The 17644-nt window shown below is 50.7% G+C and overlaps 1 protein-coding gene across 1 annotated transcript; it reads right to left on the bottom strand.

Moving 5' to 3' along the window:
* Positions 1-1462: 1462 nt before the first annotated feature.
* On the bottom strand, positions 1463-15298 carry PLA2G10 (phospholipase A2 group X). The gene is made up of 4 exons (XM_023246870.2): positions 15143-15298; positions 11915-12065; positions 10086-10192; positions 1463-1663 (listed from the first exon to the last, which is right to left on the bottom strand). Exons 1-4 carry the CDS (start codon positions 15195-15197, stop codon positions 1521-1523), a joined length of 456 nt encoding a protein of 151 aa, XP_023102638.2. The 5' UTR covers positions 15198-15298; the 3' UTR covers positions 1463-1520.
* Between the last annotated feature and the right edge of the window lie 2346 nt (positions 15299-17644).

The following is a 17644-nucleotide window of genomic DNA, read 5'->3' as shown; positions in this document are numbered from 1 at the left end:
TTGAAAGGGAAGGCATGCCTTTCACGGGGCAAGAAGAGTTGATGTCTGGTAATGAGATGTTTGCCCTGCCATACAGATGGGCCATTCAGATAAAATTTATCTCTGGTAATAACCCTTATTCTAGGACAGACCCCAATTTAGATGCTTCGAGGTAGTTAAGGGAGGGGCAGGGGTTTCTTGTTGAGCCTGCAGGGTCTCTGTTGCTTCAGCTCAAAATAATCGTCAGGCCAGAGTTTCCCGTGCTGGGGCCGCCTGCCCTCGGCCCCTACTCTGGGTTAAGGAACAATCAAAACATGGGTGGTGGGGGGCGCCTGGGTGGCGCAGTTGGTTAAGCGTCCGACTTCAGCCAGGTCACGATCTCGCAGTCCGTGAGTTCGAGCCCCGCGTCAGGCTCTGGGCTGATGGCTCAGAGCCTGGAGCCTGTTTCCGATTCTGTGTCTCCCTCTCTCTCTGCCCCTCCCCCGTTCATGCTCTGTCTCTCTCTGTCCCAAAAATAAATAAAACGTTGAAAAAAAAAAAAAAACATGGGTGGTGGGGTGTGGCAAAGATTCACAAGCATCCTCATCACATCAACAATCGATCAAAACTGGAAATATCACCAGTACCCCAAAGTCGGCACCTATAAAACAGTAGGTAACCATTTCAAATGAAATTCTGGGGGTGCCTAGGTGACTCGAGTCGATGGAGCGTCCGACTTTGGCTCAGGTCATGATCTCACAGTTTGTGGGTCCGAGCTCTGCGTCGGGCTCTGTGCTGACAGCTTGGAGCCTGGAGCCTGCTTCGGATTCTCTCTCTCTCTCTCTCATAAATAAAACGTTTTTAAAAATGAAGTTATCAAAGGTTTTTTAATGACCTGGGGAAAAACTTAGAAAAATCCCATGTGATGGTCTCAACTGCATTTTTGAACATTACAGAAAACAATGACAGCACACAGAAATGCCACAAGTGGTTTTTCTGGATCGTGGAAGTGATTTTTCTCCCCTCCTTTATATTTGTCTTTGTTTTCCTTTATCTTTGTAAACACTGACTATATACCACTTCTGTAATCAGGAAGTTCAACCATTAGGCAGAGAGGGATGGGAAAGAATATTCTTTCTTAAGCTCCTAACTCCTAGACTAGATCTTCCCAAGAGCGAGCACCTTGTTTACGGCCTCGACCGGAAACCCAGAGCCAGGCCAGGCACACGGTGGGTGTTCCTTCACGTTTGACCACCCGCCATCAGGAGCAGGTTAGAAGACCGAGTTCAGCCCTTTTCATATAAAGGGCGAGCCTCAAACATGGCACCAAACCCAATACAGCCACAAGCACGGTTGTGGTTTGTATAAAATAAGCATGGGACTTTTGACCTTCAACTGGAAACCACACAGGCTCCGGCCCAAGTTCCGGGAGAGAAAGCAAACAAGGGTTGCAGCCTTCACACTCGGCCTCCGTTCCCTCCTGCCAAGAACTGAAGGCAGCTGCTGATGAGTGAAAAAGAGTTTTATTTCCTCGTGTAAAAGAACATTACACGTCAGGCTGGTCAGTCACACCTGGGCGAGTCTGTCTCACACAAGAAACGCGGGTACAGTAAGTACTTTAGGTTGTACTCAGTCTGGGCTAAGCAGTTAGCGATCTCCTGGTCGCACCTGCACAAGATTTCTTGGCATTCGTTCTCCGCGGGTCCTGGAAGAAGCGGGGAGACTGAGTTAGAGCAGGCGGTGGCAGAGACTCGAGAACAGGCACTAGGGAAGCCAACGACGCTGGAGGCGGGAAGCGTCATACGTCGCATCTATGCAACACGGGACAAGTCACCGCGTGATCTCCGTCATGGCAGCTTCTGGAGGGAGGTGGCGTCCAACCCATTTTACAGAAAAGGAAATCGAAGTGGCCAGGGAAGCGTTTTCAGATGCAAAGTTCAAAGTCCGTGCGACCTTTTGGCTTCTCTTCCGCATCAATATTACACCGCCTTGGGGAGCCTTGGGCGGCTCAGTCGGTGAAGCGTCCGACTCTTGATCTCGGCTCAGGTCATGATCTCACAGTTCGTGAGATCGACCTCACATCAGGGTCCACACTGGGGTGTGCAGCCTGCTTGAGGCTCTCTCTGCCTCTCTGTGTCTCTCCCCCAAAACATTTTATATATATACACTATAGTATATATATATATATATATATATATATATATATATATATATATATAGTATGTAGTGTATATATATAGTATATATATATACTATAGTGTGTATATATATATATAGTATATATACACTATATACTATATATATACTATATACACTACATACTATATACTATATATAGTATATATATATAGTATATAGTATATATATAGTATATAATATATAGTGTATATATATAGTATATAGTATATATATAGTATATATGCTATATATATAGTATATATATATATATACTATATATACATATATATGTATATATATGTACTATATGTGTATATATATACATGTATATATATGTACTATATATATATGTACTATATATATATATATATATATATATATAGTATATATATTTGCATACCCCTTCATCTGAGGATCCATTCTGATAAGCAGTAGGTAGGTGCCCGGGAACCATCTAGAGCTTTTTCTGGGGTACCTGCTCTGCTACTTCTTGGTTGTGTGATCTTGCCTAAGCTTTCGGAGCCAAATCCTCCTGGAAAACCAGGGGCATACCCACTTGGCAGGGCTCCCGGGAAGCCTGAGTGACAACTCCCACAGAAAGCACCCAGAAGGGCTAGGCACAGGACGTACACTCGGTCAACGTTGACTCCACCCGCATATCTCTGCCTTCTTTCTCCACATCGCTTCCACATGCTCCTTCTGGAGTGTCCATCTGTCCCCACCAGCCCAGGACCTGCCTGGCACAGAGGCAGCCACCCAAAGTCTCCTTCTACCCTGGTGATCCTCCCACTAGAGATTCCCGACCTGGGACTAGAATGATTTGGTGATCTTCAAGTGGTATCTTACTAATCTAGAAGGTATAATGCCTGAAACAGCTTTGGAAATCCCCCCCCCCAACCATGCCACCCGTGGCCTTTCAGTGCTAGCTTTTAGTTATTCACATAGATGTAAATATAAAACCCACCCACCATTAAATCCTTCCAAATTTCCTTCCAGAGGCACCGTGAAGCACCAGCTTTGGAGTTAACCCGCTCAGCCACGGATGTAGCAGCTCTGTGCCTTCAGACACATCATTTCACCCCTTCCAGATGTTTCCTCAGGCCAACGTGAGCATACTAATAATACCTACTTCTAAGGGCTTCTGGGAGAGTGAGAAAACACCCAACAGGTCATTTTACCCAAAGTGTAAAATGCAGAGCATACAGCAGGCACTCAGTAAGCTGCAGCTGACCTCCTTAAGGATCCGTTCTTAAAGTGTTCCTTGGAGAGGCGCCTGGGGGGCTCAGCCATTTGAGCATCCAACCTAGGGTTCAGTCGCCATCTCTCAGTTCATGAGTTCAAGCCCCACATGAGCTCCCTGCTGTCAGCGCAGAGCCTGCTTTGTTTGGATCCTCTGTCCTCCTCTCTCTGCCCCACCCTAACTTGTGCTCTCTCTCTCTGAAGCAAATAATTAAATAAAAAAACATTAGGAGCGCCTGGGTGGCTCAGTCGGTTAAGCGTTCAACTTCAGCTCAGATCATGATCTCGCAGTTCATGAGTGTGAGCCCTCATCGGGTTCTGTGCTGACAGCTCAGAGCCTGGAGCCTGCTTCGGATTCTGTGTCTCCCTCTCTCTCTGCCCCTTCCCTGTTCATGCTGTCTCTCTCTCAATCAAAAATAAAATAAACATTTTTTTTAAAAAAACATTAAAAAAAAAAAAAAGAACTTCCTTCCTTTAAGAAAAAAATTAAAGTAAAATGTTCCTCGGAGACCATCGCAAGGTGAAGCATGAGAGCCAGAAGGCTTGGCTGCACCAGGAGGGAGGGACAGGATGACAGGAGGCAGAAGGCAGGCACTCTCTGGAGATCATCTTCCCAAGCCCTGCTGTGAGCAGACTTGATTAAAGGTATTTATCTGCACAACTGCACCCAGGGTCTAAAAGAGTATCCCTGGGGCGCTTGGGTGGCTCAGTCGGTTGAATGTCCAACTCTTGGTTTTGGCTAGGGTCATGATGCCAGGGTCACAGGATTGAGCCCTGCATCTGGCTTCACACTGACGGTGGAACCTGCTAGGGATTCTCTCTCTCTCTTCCTCCCTGTCTGTCTGTCTCTCTGCCTCTGCCCCTCTCCCCTGCTTGCACTCTCTCATAAATAAACAAACAATAAAATTTAAAAAGAAAAGAGTGTCCCCCACCTGCTCTGCTGCATTTTTTATTGAGGCAAAATTCCCATAACAATATTTACCATTTTCCAGTGCACAAGTCAGTGGAATTTAGTTCATTCATAACATCGCGCAGTCATCACTTCTATCTAGATCTGAAACATTTCTATCACTTCCAGAAGAAACCCCATTTAGAAGTCACTCCCATTTAGAAGTCACTCCCCATGATCCCTTACCTGAGTCCCAGCAGTCTGTCCTGCGAACCACGAATCTGCTTTCTGTCTCTATCCCTATCCTGGACCTTTCACATAAGTGGAATCACACATTAGGTGACCTTTTGCGTCTGGCTCCTTTCTCGTAGCGTGACTTTTTCAAGGTTCATCCACCTCGTAGCAGGTATGATACTTCTCCTGCCTTAACTTTCCAACACAGCACTTACAATAGCAATTAGCACAGACACGATTTCCCTCTCCTCCTCTTAGACTATAGCTTCCTGCTTCTCCTTCCCGCTCAAAGCCTAGCATGAAGCCGGGCACAGAGCAGATTCTTACCATCTGTTGGGAGAACAATAGCAAAGCCATACGCCGTTTCCAATTCTCATCCAAGCCCAGCACCTAAATTGTATTATCCTCATTTTACAGCTGAGGAAAGAGGAGCTCAAAGGGATTCAGTAACTTGTCCAAAGTCACAGCACTAAGCAGAGGGGGGACCCGGATTCCAGCCCAGGATCGGCTGACCCCATGCCTGTACCTGCCTAATGCTATCACCCTTTTCCCTGAGCAAGAAAGTTCCTCTCAAAAGCAAGACTTGGCCTCACTGCTCCATGGCCTTAGGAAAGCAACAGCATCAGGTTATCCAAGAATAATAAAAACTTGGGAGTGCCCATGTGGCTCAGCCAGTTAAGCGTCCGACTCTTGATTTCAGCTCAAGTCATAATTTCACGGTTCGGGGGAGCAAGCCCCGCACCAGGCTCTGCACTGACAGCACAAAGCCTGCTTGGGATTCTGTCTCTCCATCTCTCTCTCTGCACCCCTCTCCACCCCCCCCCCCCGCCCATGCTGTCTCTCTCTCTCCCTCAAAATAAATAAACATGTTTTAAAAACAGGAATAACAAAAACTTAAAAGGAAAAGCACCCCCCAAGGATTAAGTTTAAAATAAAGGCCTGCCAGTAAATATTATTACAGGCTTAAAAAAATGTTAATATACTGAAGCCAGGCCCATAAATGGAAAATGGGCAACACCTGTAATTAGGTAAACAGCTATGTTCGGAATATCTCCAAACAGAATAAGAGAATATTTTTAGCCCCCCTAAAATGCAGAATAGATATTTTGGTTCTTTTCGTTTGGTTCAGGGAGGACAGGTCGGTAAACAGCCATGGGCTCCACCAGCAGACACACCAATAAATATTTTATAGACACCACTTTCATATGATTAGGGGCAAGGGAAACATGCAGGTCGGAGGGAGAAGGCAGAGATCTTTAACAGCTTTCCCAGGCAAGCCCTATTTCACCTCCTCTCTCTGCTCACAATGGGAGGGGGACAGGGGATGTGCCTGGGAGTAGACACGTGACCACCACATTAGGTGAGACACTTCTTTCCCAGACCTTCATTCAGCTTCCCCAACTCTAAGTAAGAGGATTGAAGGAGAGGGTGTCTGAGGTACTCTCGGCTCCTAAAAACTGATACCATCTCTCCATACTAATTCAGCTTTACTCTGTGCCAAATGCTGATTCATGCTAGGGAGATACAGCTAAGAGCCCATGAATACCTAAGACCAGCCCTTCGGGTAACCGCTCTGACGGTTTCCTCCCTGCAGCAAAGAAGCTGCGGGCTTAATGGAGAGTCATGCCAGAGCCTCTGTTTTCTCTGGTGGAGGTGGCAGGGGTCAGAGAGAGGTTCAGATCAGGAGGACAGCTGGAGAAGGGAGGAGAGAGAATAACAACCCCCATCGGATCTGTTTCTCATGTTATAAGCCCCTTTTCCATCTGTACAACACCCATCTTCCAGGTAAGGGAATGGAAGTTCAGGGAGGTATCCATCTAGGGCCACGTGATTTTCAACAAGGGTCCCAAGACTCTTTAATGGAGAAAGATGAATCTCTTCAACAAATGGTGCCAGAACCACTGGATGCCCACAGGCAAAAGGATGACGTTGGACCCCTACCTCACACCATATACAAACATCAACTCAAAGTGGATCGATGACCTAAATGTAAGAGTTCAAATTATAAAACTATCAGAAGAAAAGAGGGGTAAGTCTTCATGACGTAGGATCTGGCAGTGGGTGCTTAGGACACCAAAAACCTGATCAACCAAAGACAAAATAGATAAACTGGACTTGACCAAAATTAAAACTTTTGTGCATTCAAGATGTTATTAATAAAATGCAAAGAGAACCTACAACCTGGGAGAAAACATTTGCAAATCACGTATCTGATAAGAATCCAGGACCAACAATATATAAAAAACTCCTATAACTCAACAATAAAAACAACACAATTAAAAATGAGCAAAGGGGATGGGGCACCTGGGTGGCTCAGTCCATTAAGTGTCCGACTCTTAGTTTTGGCTCAGCTCATGATCTCATGGTTCGTGAGTTCAACCCCCACATTAGGCTCCGTGCTGACAGTGCAGAGCCTGCTTAGGATTCTCTCTCTCTCCCACTCTCTCTGCCCCTCCCCTGCTCTCTCTCTCTCTCTCTCTCTCTCTCTCTCTCTCTCAAAATAAATAAACTTAAAAAAAATTTTTTTTAAGGCACCTAACTCTTGATTTCAACTCAGGTCGTGATCTCAAAGTTTGTGAATTTGAGCCCCGAGTTGGGCTCTGTGCTGACAGCTCTGCCTGGAGCCTGCTTGGGATTCTGGGTCTCCCACTCTCTCTGCCTCTCCCCTGCTCATGCTGTCTCTTTCTCTGTCTCTCTCAAAAATAAATAGACATTAAAAAAAATTTTTTTTAATAAAATAAAATGGATTCCGCTTTTTAACTGAAAGGAAGCTGTAAATTGAAAATACCATCCATCCATCAGAAGGTAATCTTAAAAATAAATGCCCCAGTTCTTTTCTTACTGTTTTGTTTAAAAAACAAACAAACAAACAAAAACAGTAAGATTGCCCTGAGGGACACTTAACATTTTTAACTGCTGTTTTATTGTTCTTTTAATTTCAGAAGTGGCTGGGCCTATAAAGTGTACAGTAAGGTTAGGATAGATTCTGTTACAATTATCCTCATTAAATGCATGCCGCTTGGAGGTAAAGATAAGTAGATAAATGGATGGGTAGATAGGAAGAATTTTTTTTCAAGCCAGAATTAAATTGATGAACTGGTGTTCTTGGATATAAGCCAGAAGCCTGTTCTGTTAAAAAAAAAAAAAAAAAGTAGGGCACCTGGGGGGCTCAGTGATTAAGCATCCGACTCTTGATTTCAGCTCAGGTCATGATCTCATGGTCCGTAGGTTTGAGTCCCACGTTAGGCTTTGCACTGGCAGCACAGAGCCTGCTTGGGATTTTTCTCTTTCTCTCTCTCTCTCTCAAAATAAATAAACATTTAAAAAAAAAAAAAGTCAGCAAATATTCCAGGGATGTGAAAGCTAAAGTAGCAATGAACTGAGAACTTCTCCTCCACAAAGTTAGAAAAATCAAGAGAATTGAAAGAGGGGGCACTTGGGTGGCTCAGTCAGTGAAGCATCCAACTCTTGATTTTAGCCTAGGTCCTGATCTCAGGATAATGAGTTCAAGCCCCACTTTGGGCTCCATGCCGGGTGTGAAGCCTACTTTATTAATAAAAAAAAAAATTTTTTTAATGTGTATTTATTTTTTTTTTTGAGAGAGAGAGACAAAAAGCACAGGCAGGGGAGGGGCAGAGAGAGAGAGGGAGACACAAAATCCGAAGCAGGCTCCAGGCTCTGTGCTGTCAGCACAGAGACCAACGCGGGGCTCAAACCCACGAACTGTGAGATCATGACCTGAGCTGAAGTCGGACACCTAACAGACTGAGCCACCCAGGCGCCCCTGATTTTTTAAATACTGGCTCAAACTGTTCTAAACATTGTGCAGGTGAGGCAAGATGTTTGCAGGATAAATGCAGCCCACGGGACACCAAACTGTGATACTGTTATCCCTATTTTGAGAGAGGCGCCCACAGTGTTCCAGAGAGAGGAAAGGGTTTTCCCGGGGTCCCCAAATGGTGAGTGGTAGATGTCTGTAGAACACGGACTTGTTTTGCGGGTTCAGCCTTAGGGAGGAAGGGCCAGTGACATGAGCACTCACACTACAAAGTCAGTCCAAGTTCTACTCGCCGCCCCACCCCCACCCCCGTTTAACAAGGAAAGAACCCATAGCCTCTGGTCCTCCTAGCACAGGACATTTGAGGCCAGAGTCTCAGAGCTATGGCATAGGGGGGTCATCAAACCACACCAAGGTGGAGCTGGCCTGCATCTTGAGACTCACCCACTGGGGCTGGGAGGTGAGGAAAGGGAGGCGTGGGCTCCTCTCACTAAGCTCTTTGCTTTCATTTGCTTTTCCTTCCTAACATTTTGTTGTAGAAAATCTCAAACTCAGAAAAAAGCTGAAAGAACTGTTCAGAGAACATCTGCATACCTACCTCGTAGAGGCTACCATTGACATTTTGTTTCACCCGTTACCCCTCCGTCTGTCCACACACCCATCTGTCTGTCCACCTTTTTATTGTGTTTTGTTTCAATGCCTGTCAGAGTAATTTGCAGAGATCAGGCACTTTACCCTTCAACAGTTCAGGCTGTGTATGCCTTTCCTTTTCTTTTTTCTTTCAAAGAGCATTTTTGTTGTAATGTTTATTTGTGAGAGAGAGTGAGAGAGAGTACACGCAGGGGAGGGGCAGAGAGAGAGGGAGACAGAGGATCCAAAGCAGGCTCCGTGCTCTCAGTGCAAAGCCCTACGCGGGGCTTGAACCCACAAACCGCGCGATCATGACCTGAGCCGAAGACGGACGCTCAACCGACTGAGCCACCCAGGTACCCCTATTCCTTTTCTTTTTAAGCTGTGATTCACCAGTAATTCATGAAGACATTCTCTTTGGGGCGGAGGGGGAAAGGAAACATTACAGGAACGTGAAACTGCCTTCTGCCACCGCCGCCCCCAGCCTGATCCCATCATGCAGTGTATCTTTACATTCCTTTTTCTGAGCTCTGTGAGTGTCTACACGTAGCCACGGAAAGCAAGTAGGCCACTGGTTCGCAAGCTGCTGCTGCTTTTTTTTTTTTTTTTTTTAACAGAAATGGTGCTTTCCTGGACGTATCATTCTGTGGTTTGTTCCTCTGCTTGCTACAGTCGTCTCCCGCAGTAAGAATACCTCATGGGTTTCTTTACCCAGGCCCCATCGGATGGGCATGGAGGCTGGAGGTACCTGGTGATATCTCTTTTAGCTTTGGTCCAGACAACAAAGAAATAGGTTTCTTTGTTTGCATTTTTTTTTTTTTGGTACGTTTATTGATTTTTGGTAGAGACAGAGCACGAGTGGGGGACGGGCAGAGAGAGAAGGAGACCCAGAATCCGAAGCAGGCCCCGGGCTCCGAGCGGTCAGCCCAGAGCCCCACGCGGAGCTCGAACTCACCAACCGCGAGATCATGCGCTGGGCGGAAGCTGTACATTTAACCGACTGAGCCACCCGCGTGCCCCTCTCTGTTTTTGTCAGCGCTCCGTGTTGAAGATCGATTGTAGATTGTAGTAAATCCCCCCAGGGGGTGGTGTAGACCGTCGGGAGCTGGGATGAGCTATTGCAGCCAGGACGCCTGGGGCCACTCGCGGAAGCGGGTGCGGGTGGCGCTGGGGACTCACCACACATGATGCTCTGATTGACGCACTGCCACGAGTACCGCTCCATCTTAGGGCTGCATCCGGCCTGCTCGGCACGCGTGTAGCAGCAGTCGTGCCGATGACAGCACCTGTGGGTGGCAGACGGGCAGGCCAGCAGGTGGGTGGAGGCGGGGAGGCCCTCTCGGCCATCCTCCGGGGTAAGCAAAGTCTCGTAGGGGGTCAGCATCTTCTGGGCCGAGCTTTGTCCCCGAGAATCCCCCCCCCCCCGGGAAACGATTCTGCTGACCCCAGTGTGGGGCGCCCTGGCACGGTCCCCTGGCCCCTGCCTGTCTCACTCTGTGTCTCTGAGCTCCAGCCACACCCGCTGCCTCTCTGTGCTGGGAATGAGCCAAGCCCCGAGTGCCTCCTGACTTTGCACGTGACCTGCCCTCTGCCTGGGGCAGCTTCCTGCCCATCCTTCCTCCCTCAGGTCTCAGCCCAAGAACTGCTCCCATCCCAGGATGTCATCCAGCCCCTGGCCTCCCCAGTCTATAATAGCGGCCTGGTTACACCCTCTCATAAAACTAGGTCCTTCCCTTCAGGGCAGGTTTACAATGAGACCCTCACTTTCCGGAGAAGACTGACCAGCTTCTGTCCTCCTCAATGGCCAGAGCCCCAGAGCTCTATGGGGACAAGACCATTTCTGCTCCATTCTGCACAGTGTCCCCGTGTCCAGCCATGGCCTGCTGCATAAGAGGATCTCAATGATAATAATAATAATAACTGGCTGTTGTGAAATTCTGAGAAACATCCACAAATGTCCCTAACCCTGTCCTTCCTTCCTTCATTCACTGGTATTGTCTCCCTCCAGCCGCCAGTGGAGTCGTTCTGTGGAGCCCTCAGTGGGGTCCTGCAGGGAGAGGTCGGCCAGATTCCGCTCCGCCCTCAAGGATCCCCCAGGCTGGTGGGGGAGAAACAAGCCACCAGACCCCACGTGCTTGGTGAGAAGTGCTGGAAAGTGGGGGAAAAGGGATGGGGATTCTGGGAGCCAGAGGCCAGAATGGGTATGCGAGGCCCAGCCAGCCTTCGGGGAAGTCTTCCCAAAGGGGGCAGTGCCTGGGCTGCACTTGGAGGGGCTTGGAGAAAGCAGACAACCACGCAGGGCCGGCAGCAGGAGCCGGGGAAGGGCAGGGAGGAGCCAAAAGCTGTCCTTGACCATCAAATCCTCTAAGCCAGGGAAGAGACTGTCAAATTCTGCCCTCTGCCACCTACTAGCTGTGTGGAAATGGACGGGTGGCTGTGCCTCCCTGAGCCTCCGGGGACGGCCCGCCTGCCCACCTCCAAGGATGACCAGGATAAATGAAAGCCAGTCTGGAAAGATCTAAACCCACAGCCTTGCACAGAACAGGCACTTCTTACATGGTAGCGGAGCGCAGTGATTAGGGGCACAAATCCAGCCACACTGCCTGGGTTCAGATCCCAGCCCCCACCCCTTGCCCTCTATGTGGCCCCAGACAAGTTACTTCATCTCTCCTGCCTCAGTGTCCTCATCTCTGAAATGGGTTGTTGTGAGGATGAGAGGGGTTCTCAGGACAGATCCTGGTGCAGAATAAGTCGGATCAACTTTATGGGTTTTTTTTTTTTTTCAACCAAAGTAATCAGCCCACAGCCAGGCTGGGGGGCAGCCGACACCAAGGTGTGCCCTCATTGGCCATGTTACCCAGGAGGCCCTGAGCCTCCTGCAAGGCTGTACCATGTGCTGGAATCTTCTTAGTCCAAACAGCAACCTCAGTTGTGGGTATTTCCTTATAGGCCTTAACTACCCCAGGGAGTGGGGGACCTTGTAAGCCCAGGCTGGAGCGTGCACTCACCAGTCGATGGCATCCCGGGGCTGGCCATGGCCACCCAGGCCACAGTAGCAGCCGTAGCTTATGTAGGACAGGGGGTTGCGGGTGCCAACACAATTCATGGTCCCTGCCAATTCTAGAAGCCCACGCCGGTGCACATGTGACCTCCAGGAAGCTAGGGGGAAACAAAGGTCAGAGGTTGCAAGGCAGGGCTTGAGTAAGCGCACTAGTCCAAGAAGGGCTTGGATGACTGGGTTTGAATCCTGCCTCTCCTCCTTCCTAGCTGTGTGACCTTGGACAATGTACTCAACTTCTCTGTGCCTTGGTTTTCTCATTTATAAAACAGGGAGACAAGGAGACCTCTCTTCATAGAATGAGATGACATCACACATGTAAAACACGTGGCACGTGACAAGCTCTGTTATTACTATCTTCAAGGCAGCCATGAAAGAGAAAACAAGTTCCAGAGCCACCGTATCTGAAAGAACACACCACTGGGCCTTTGCACGGGCTGGCCCCTCTTCCTGGAATGTCCTGATTTCCAATCTCCTGCCCTAGTCAACTCCAGATGAAGTCAGGTCGCAAGTCCCACATCAAATATCTGTCCAGTTGCCTGTGCCGGGCACTGAGCACCAGAGATGAGCTCAACAGGGTCCCTGCCACCAAGGAGGGCTCCTCTGCAGGTGCTTTGCTGTCCCTGGGTCTCCCCTGCCCTCCCTCCCCCACCAGTCCCCTCCAGAGTCTGGCTCTGGGCCCTCTGCATCTCCTTATTTCCACTGCCCAGGCGTGGCTTGCTCCCACATTGGAAGGCCCTGCAGCCTGTGCCCAGCCATTCTCTGGATCCCCGTGCAGCTGTGACACGCAGCCCTGCATTTCACAGATGAGGAACAGGAGAGCCGCGTAGGAAGGACAACCCCCACAGTCAACAGGAACCTGAGCTGACCTGGGGGCTCCGGCCCAGGCTTATGACCTCCACGCCTTCCTCTTCACCAATAACAGCAAGGGAAGGAGGCCAGGCAGGGTGACAGAGTCGAGGGGCATCAATGGGGCCACGGCTTGGGGCCAGGGGCCCCCAAACCCGCTGTGACCTGGGCATCCGTGAATCGCAAAGCACCTCCTCCTTCAAAGCACCTCCTCCTTCTGGTGAAGCAACGAGTTTGCTCTCTGGCGTTTGGTCAAAACCAATCCCTTAAACCTCACCTCCCATCGAGCACTGTGCTCCCCAACTTACAGGCATCTCCTGTTGTCAACAGCATAGCGGCCTTGTCTTGTGGGCAGCCATTACCCCATTTACAGATTGGGAGACTGAGGGTAGGAGATTCCCAGGGCTGGCAAGGCCCAGAGCAGTAACCCCCGCCGGGTTGTGCCTGACTCCTGGGCCTCTGCTCTCCACCGCTCAGGGACTGAGGGTCCAGAGAGGGTTTGTGCATTCCACCCGCCCATAACATCTCAACTCTTCATCTGAAACAAGTTTTCATCACCCTGACTTTTTTTTTTAATGTTTATTTATTTAGAGAGAGATAGAGACAGCACTAGCAGGGGAGAGGCAGAGAAAGAGGGAGAGAGAGGATCCCAAGCAGGCTCTGCACTGTTGGCACAAAGCCCGATGCAGGGCTCGAACTCACAAACCGTGAGATCGTGACCTGAGCCGAAACCAAGAGTCGGACGCCTAACTGACTGAGCCACCCAGGCGCCCCACCCTGACTTTTTGTGAAGATTCCTGGCCAAAATTAAACCCACTGTTGTTTTTTCTCAGTGGAAAAAAAAAAAATTACCACATTTATTGGGGCAGGAGGAGAGTGATGAATTAAACAGAAAAGGTAGAAACGAGTTTAGTTCAAAATTTCGCCTTCCTCTCTGGGTGATCAGTCCTTGCTCTTGTCGAACTGGCCAGGTGCTGCTCCCAGCTGCCCACACCTCTGCCTATGGCTCCCCCCACCCTCCAGATAAAGCTCGGGGCCACACCACGACCCAGAGGTCCTGTAGGAGCGGTCCTGTCTCACCGCCCCCACATGGACCACGCTCACCAGTACCCTCTCCTCCAGTCAAACTTCCTATCACATACATCCCCTCGCTGCAAATGCCCTCACCCCATGCTCACCCAGCTCACCTGTCACCTCCTTCTATAATCTGCCTGGTCCCCAGGTGACCACAGGGGTCCTCATCACGCTGGGCTGCTGTCTGCCTATGGGAGTAGCCCTTCTGGACTGGGAGCTCTTTGAGGGCGGATCTCTGCTGTAGACAGGTCCAGATGATCTCGCTGGCACGAAGTGGGCTTCCAGAGAAAGTCCCTTGATCCCTGGATCCAGCAAGCCCCTTGGAACACTCCCAGTCCCAGCATATCTAACAGGGCCCCAGTCCTAACCCCACACCCAAAAGCGCTCCCTAGAGGTCCTCCGCCCTGACCTGACCACACTCTGGCATCTCAGGGTCCTGGGCACAGCCCTACACAGAACCAAAACATGGGGAAGACGCCCAGCACTGGGTTTGGAACCAAGGAAAACACTCCCTCCATGCCAACTTAGGTGAGGCAGGTCATTCTGGGGTCTGTTTGCTCTGTCTGCCCACGACAGCACCAAGGTTATCCAGGCGTCCCGTGGGCCTGAGAGAGAGAGACACAGAGAGAGAGAGAGAGAGAGAGAGAGAGAGAGAGAGAGTGTGTGTGTGTGTGTGTGTGTGTGTCTATGTGGGACTGTCTGGTATGTGTGAGTTTGTGTGTGTGTGTGTGTGTGTGTGTGTGTGTGTGTGTGTGTTCCCTCCGAGGTATCTTTGCCTGTGTCTGCATGTGTGAGGCTGAAGGTGTCCTGTGCCCGCCTGTCTCCCTGCTTGTGGTGCGTCTGTGTATTTTCCTGTGAGTGGCTGTGTCTGTGCACCCCAGAAATAGTCAGCTGCCGAGGAGACCTCCCCAAGGGTGATGGCCAGGGGCAGGCGAGAAAGCCACCTTGTGTACTTCCCCTGCTCCTCCCAGGCGTCCCCCAGGGAGTCCTACCTCAGGGACAGGTGGAGTGAAGGATCAGTTCACAGACCCCAGGCCGGGTGACTGGGGGGCGCCCCTGGGGCAGGGCTTGGGGGGAGGGGGGGGACAGAGTTCCTGGAAACTTGCTAAGGAAAGCAGCAGTGGGGCCAGGAAGGAGCGCTGGGGGCTGTAGGGCTCTGGGGACGCTGGAGAGGCTGATGGGTCGGAGGGTTTGCAGAGGGACGGGGCGGCGGGGCTCCCGGGTCCTCCGGGGGCCCCCCTCCTCACTCACTCACCCGCGCCGAGCCCGAGTCCGGGTCCCAGCACCAGCAGCAGCAGCAGCGGCAGCATTACGCGCGGGCTCACAGGCGGCGGACTGAGAGACGGCTGCAGGTGCGGGCCGCTCCGGCGGCGGGACTAGCCTCGGGGCCGGGCGCACCCGCTCCCGGACGCCCCGCCTGGCCCCGCCCCCGGCCTCAGCCGGCCCCCACCTCCCCCCGCCCCCCCCCGGGGCCCCCGGCACGCGGGCGGGCGGGGCTGGCGCTCCAGGACCTCCGCAGCTGGGCCCCCAGGTGGGCAGTGGGCGCGCCGGGCCGGCGGGAGAATCCGGCCCTGGGGTCTCGGACGGGGAACTGGGGAGAATTTCGGAGGGAGGGCACGGGTCGGGTCCAGGAGCAAACGTGCAACAGAGGTGCTCTGCTCACGGTGGTCACCTGCAGCCCCCCCCCACCCCCCCGGCGCTCACCTGGGCGCCCCAAAGGAGCACAAGTCTTGGGCGGGGTGGGCGGTACCGCACTGATGATCTTAAACAGTTTAAATGCGGGAAAAGTGACTCGGAATCAACCCTCCGCGACCCCCCCCCCCTCGCCCCCACCCTAGATTCCGAGACGGAGCTGGAGTCGTGGGGGAGGGGGACGAGGCTGCAGGCGGGTCTGAGCAAAACCCACACCGCGGTCCCTTCTCGCCTCGGGCTTCCCATCCGCTCGGGGGCAAAGAAGGGCCGCGAGGGGCGACGACGTGAGGCCTGGGAAGGTCGACCACAGCAGCAGGTGCTCGGTACTGGAGACAGATGACAATCGCGACGCTCACACTCGTTGGTTCTCCTTCATCTCTGGTGCTAGCCCTACCCAAATTAGTCAGCAATTTCTGTTGATTTTGAGTCATAACTACTTCTGCCAGCGGAACCCCCCACCTTCCCCACCTGCAGCAGCCGAGCTCTGGTGAAGGTAATAGTAACAAAGGTGACGATGGCTCATCAGCTGTCGTGTGCTAAGGGCAGCCGGCACCAGATCTTATCACAACCTCAGACCCCCAGTGTCCCCATTTCACAGACAGACACTGAGGATCAGAGAAGCGAAGAACCAAGAATTAGGAGGGTCCAGATTCAAATTCCTGTTGGCCTGGTGCTCAGTCACCGTCTGCTTCCTTCTATGAAAGCCTGAGACATCAGGCCGTGCAGCTGCCCCACTCTGCGTTCGCTGTCCCCCCACTGCAGTGAGCCCCACTCTGCGTTCACTGTCCCCCCCAATGGAGTGAGCCCCTCAAGGCAAGGCCTGGGCCTCTCTTGAACACCCAGAAGGGGCCTGCCTGACACAGAAAAAGTGTTCTATGCAGTATGCAGGCTTGCCCACTCAGGGAGTATGGGTGTCAGACTTTCCAAAACATGGGGTAAAAAAACATTTTCTTCTCAGGGTCTCCCACGAGCAATGGGAGATTAAGTCACCCATGTAAACCCAGGAGAAATGTTTTTGCTTTCAAGGAATTTCCCCGTCAATATAAACAGAGGAAAAGCCAACTTGCCACAATGGGTCCATTATAATCAAGAAGTCAGGAAAACCTGTTCTCAGCATCGGAACTTGTGTACCCAACCTTGACCACTTTAACTGGTTAGTTAGCCTCCATCATCTGCAAGGCTCGTTTGCACAGAATAATCGGTTCACAATTATGTCAAAAAACGGAGGCATCGGGTCCATCCCCAAAGATACTGAAGTCACGCTCTTCTCCATTAACACATTAAAAATAACCAAAATTATTATTTTTTTTTAATTTTTTTTTCAACATTTATTTATTTTTGGGACAGAGAGAGACAGAGCATGAACGGGGGAGGGGCAGAGAGAGAGGGAGACACAGAATCGGAAACAGGCTCCAGGCTCTGAGCCGTCAGCCCAGAGCCCGACGCGGGGCTCGAACTCCCGGACCGCGAGATCGTGACCTGGCTGAAGTCGGACGCTCAACCGACTGCGCCACCCAGGCGCCCCTAAAAATAACCAAAATTATAAATCATGTGCAAAGGCGCCTCAGCTGAATGTGCTAAGAGATGAGGGGATATCCCAGAATGGAATGCAGTCAGAAACGGGCTCACTTCCCAAGGGGGAGTTATATGGACCAATGAGATGTGCCCTGGTGCAGGTCTGAGTCTAGACACGCCTTCAGGTTTCATCCCGGTCCATTGATAAAAGGTTCTACCAATGTTTGCTAAGTGAAATGATTTCTTCTTCTGTCTGACAGAAGTGGGTATCTTCTACGACCTCTACACTTAACATAACTCTCTACACTTAAAGGGGAGCTTGTGGATCTGTGTGTTTTCTCCAGCCCATGAGACCCCGGAAAACAGAACAGTGAATTCTCAGACTCCCACATCCTCTGACCCAGCTATTTCTAGGGGCTAGTTCTAAGAAAATCAAACGCTCTAACCAAGATTTAGGCACCACATTGGTCACGACCAGAGAGCAAAAACCTAGAAACAACCTAAGTTTCCAACAATAAGATAGTAGTAACTTCGTGGGATTTTCATCTGC

The sequence above is a fragment of the Felis catus genome, chromosome E3, assembly GCF_018350175.1.
Source record: "Felis catus isolate Fca126 chromosome E3, F.catus_Fca126_mat1.0, whole genome shotgun sequence".
NCBI lineage: Eukaryota > Metazoa > Chordata > Mammalia > Carnivora > Felidae > Felis > Felis catus.
The sequence above is the reverse complement of the archived record's forward strand: the minus strand, read 5'-3'. Positions and strand labels throughout refer to the sequence as shown.

Excerpts from the sequence above, each read along its gene's own strand:
- PLA2G10 (XM_023246870.2), bottom strand. The coding sequence starts at position 15,197 with ATGCTGCCGCTGCTGCTGCTGCTGGTGCTGGGACCCGGACTCGGGCTC. Across the intron at positions 12,066-15,142 it reads CGGACTCGGGCTCGGCGCGG|CTTCCTGGAGGTCACATGTG; the intron begins GTGAGTGAGTGA and ends GTTTCCCCCTAG. Across the intron at positions 1,664-10,085 it reads CAATCAGAGCATCATGTGTG|GACCCGCGGAGAACGAATGC; the intron begins GTGAGTCCCCAG and ends CGCTTCTTCCAG.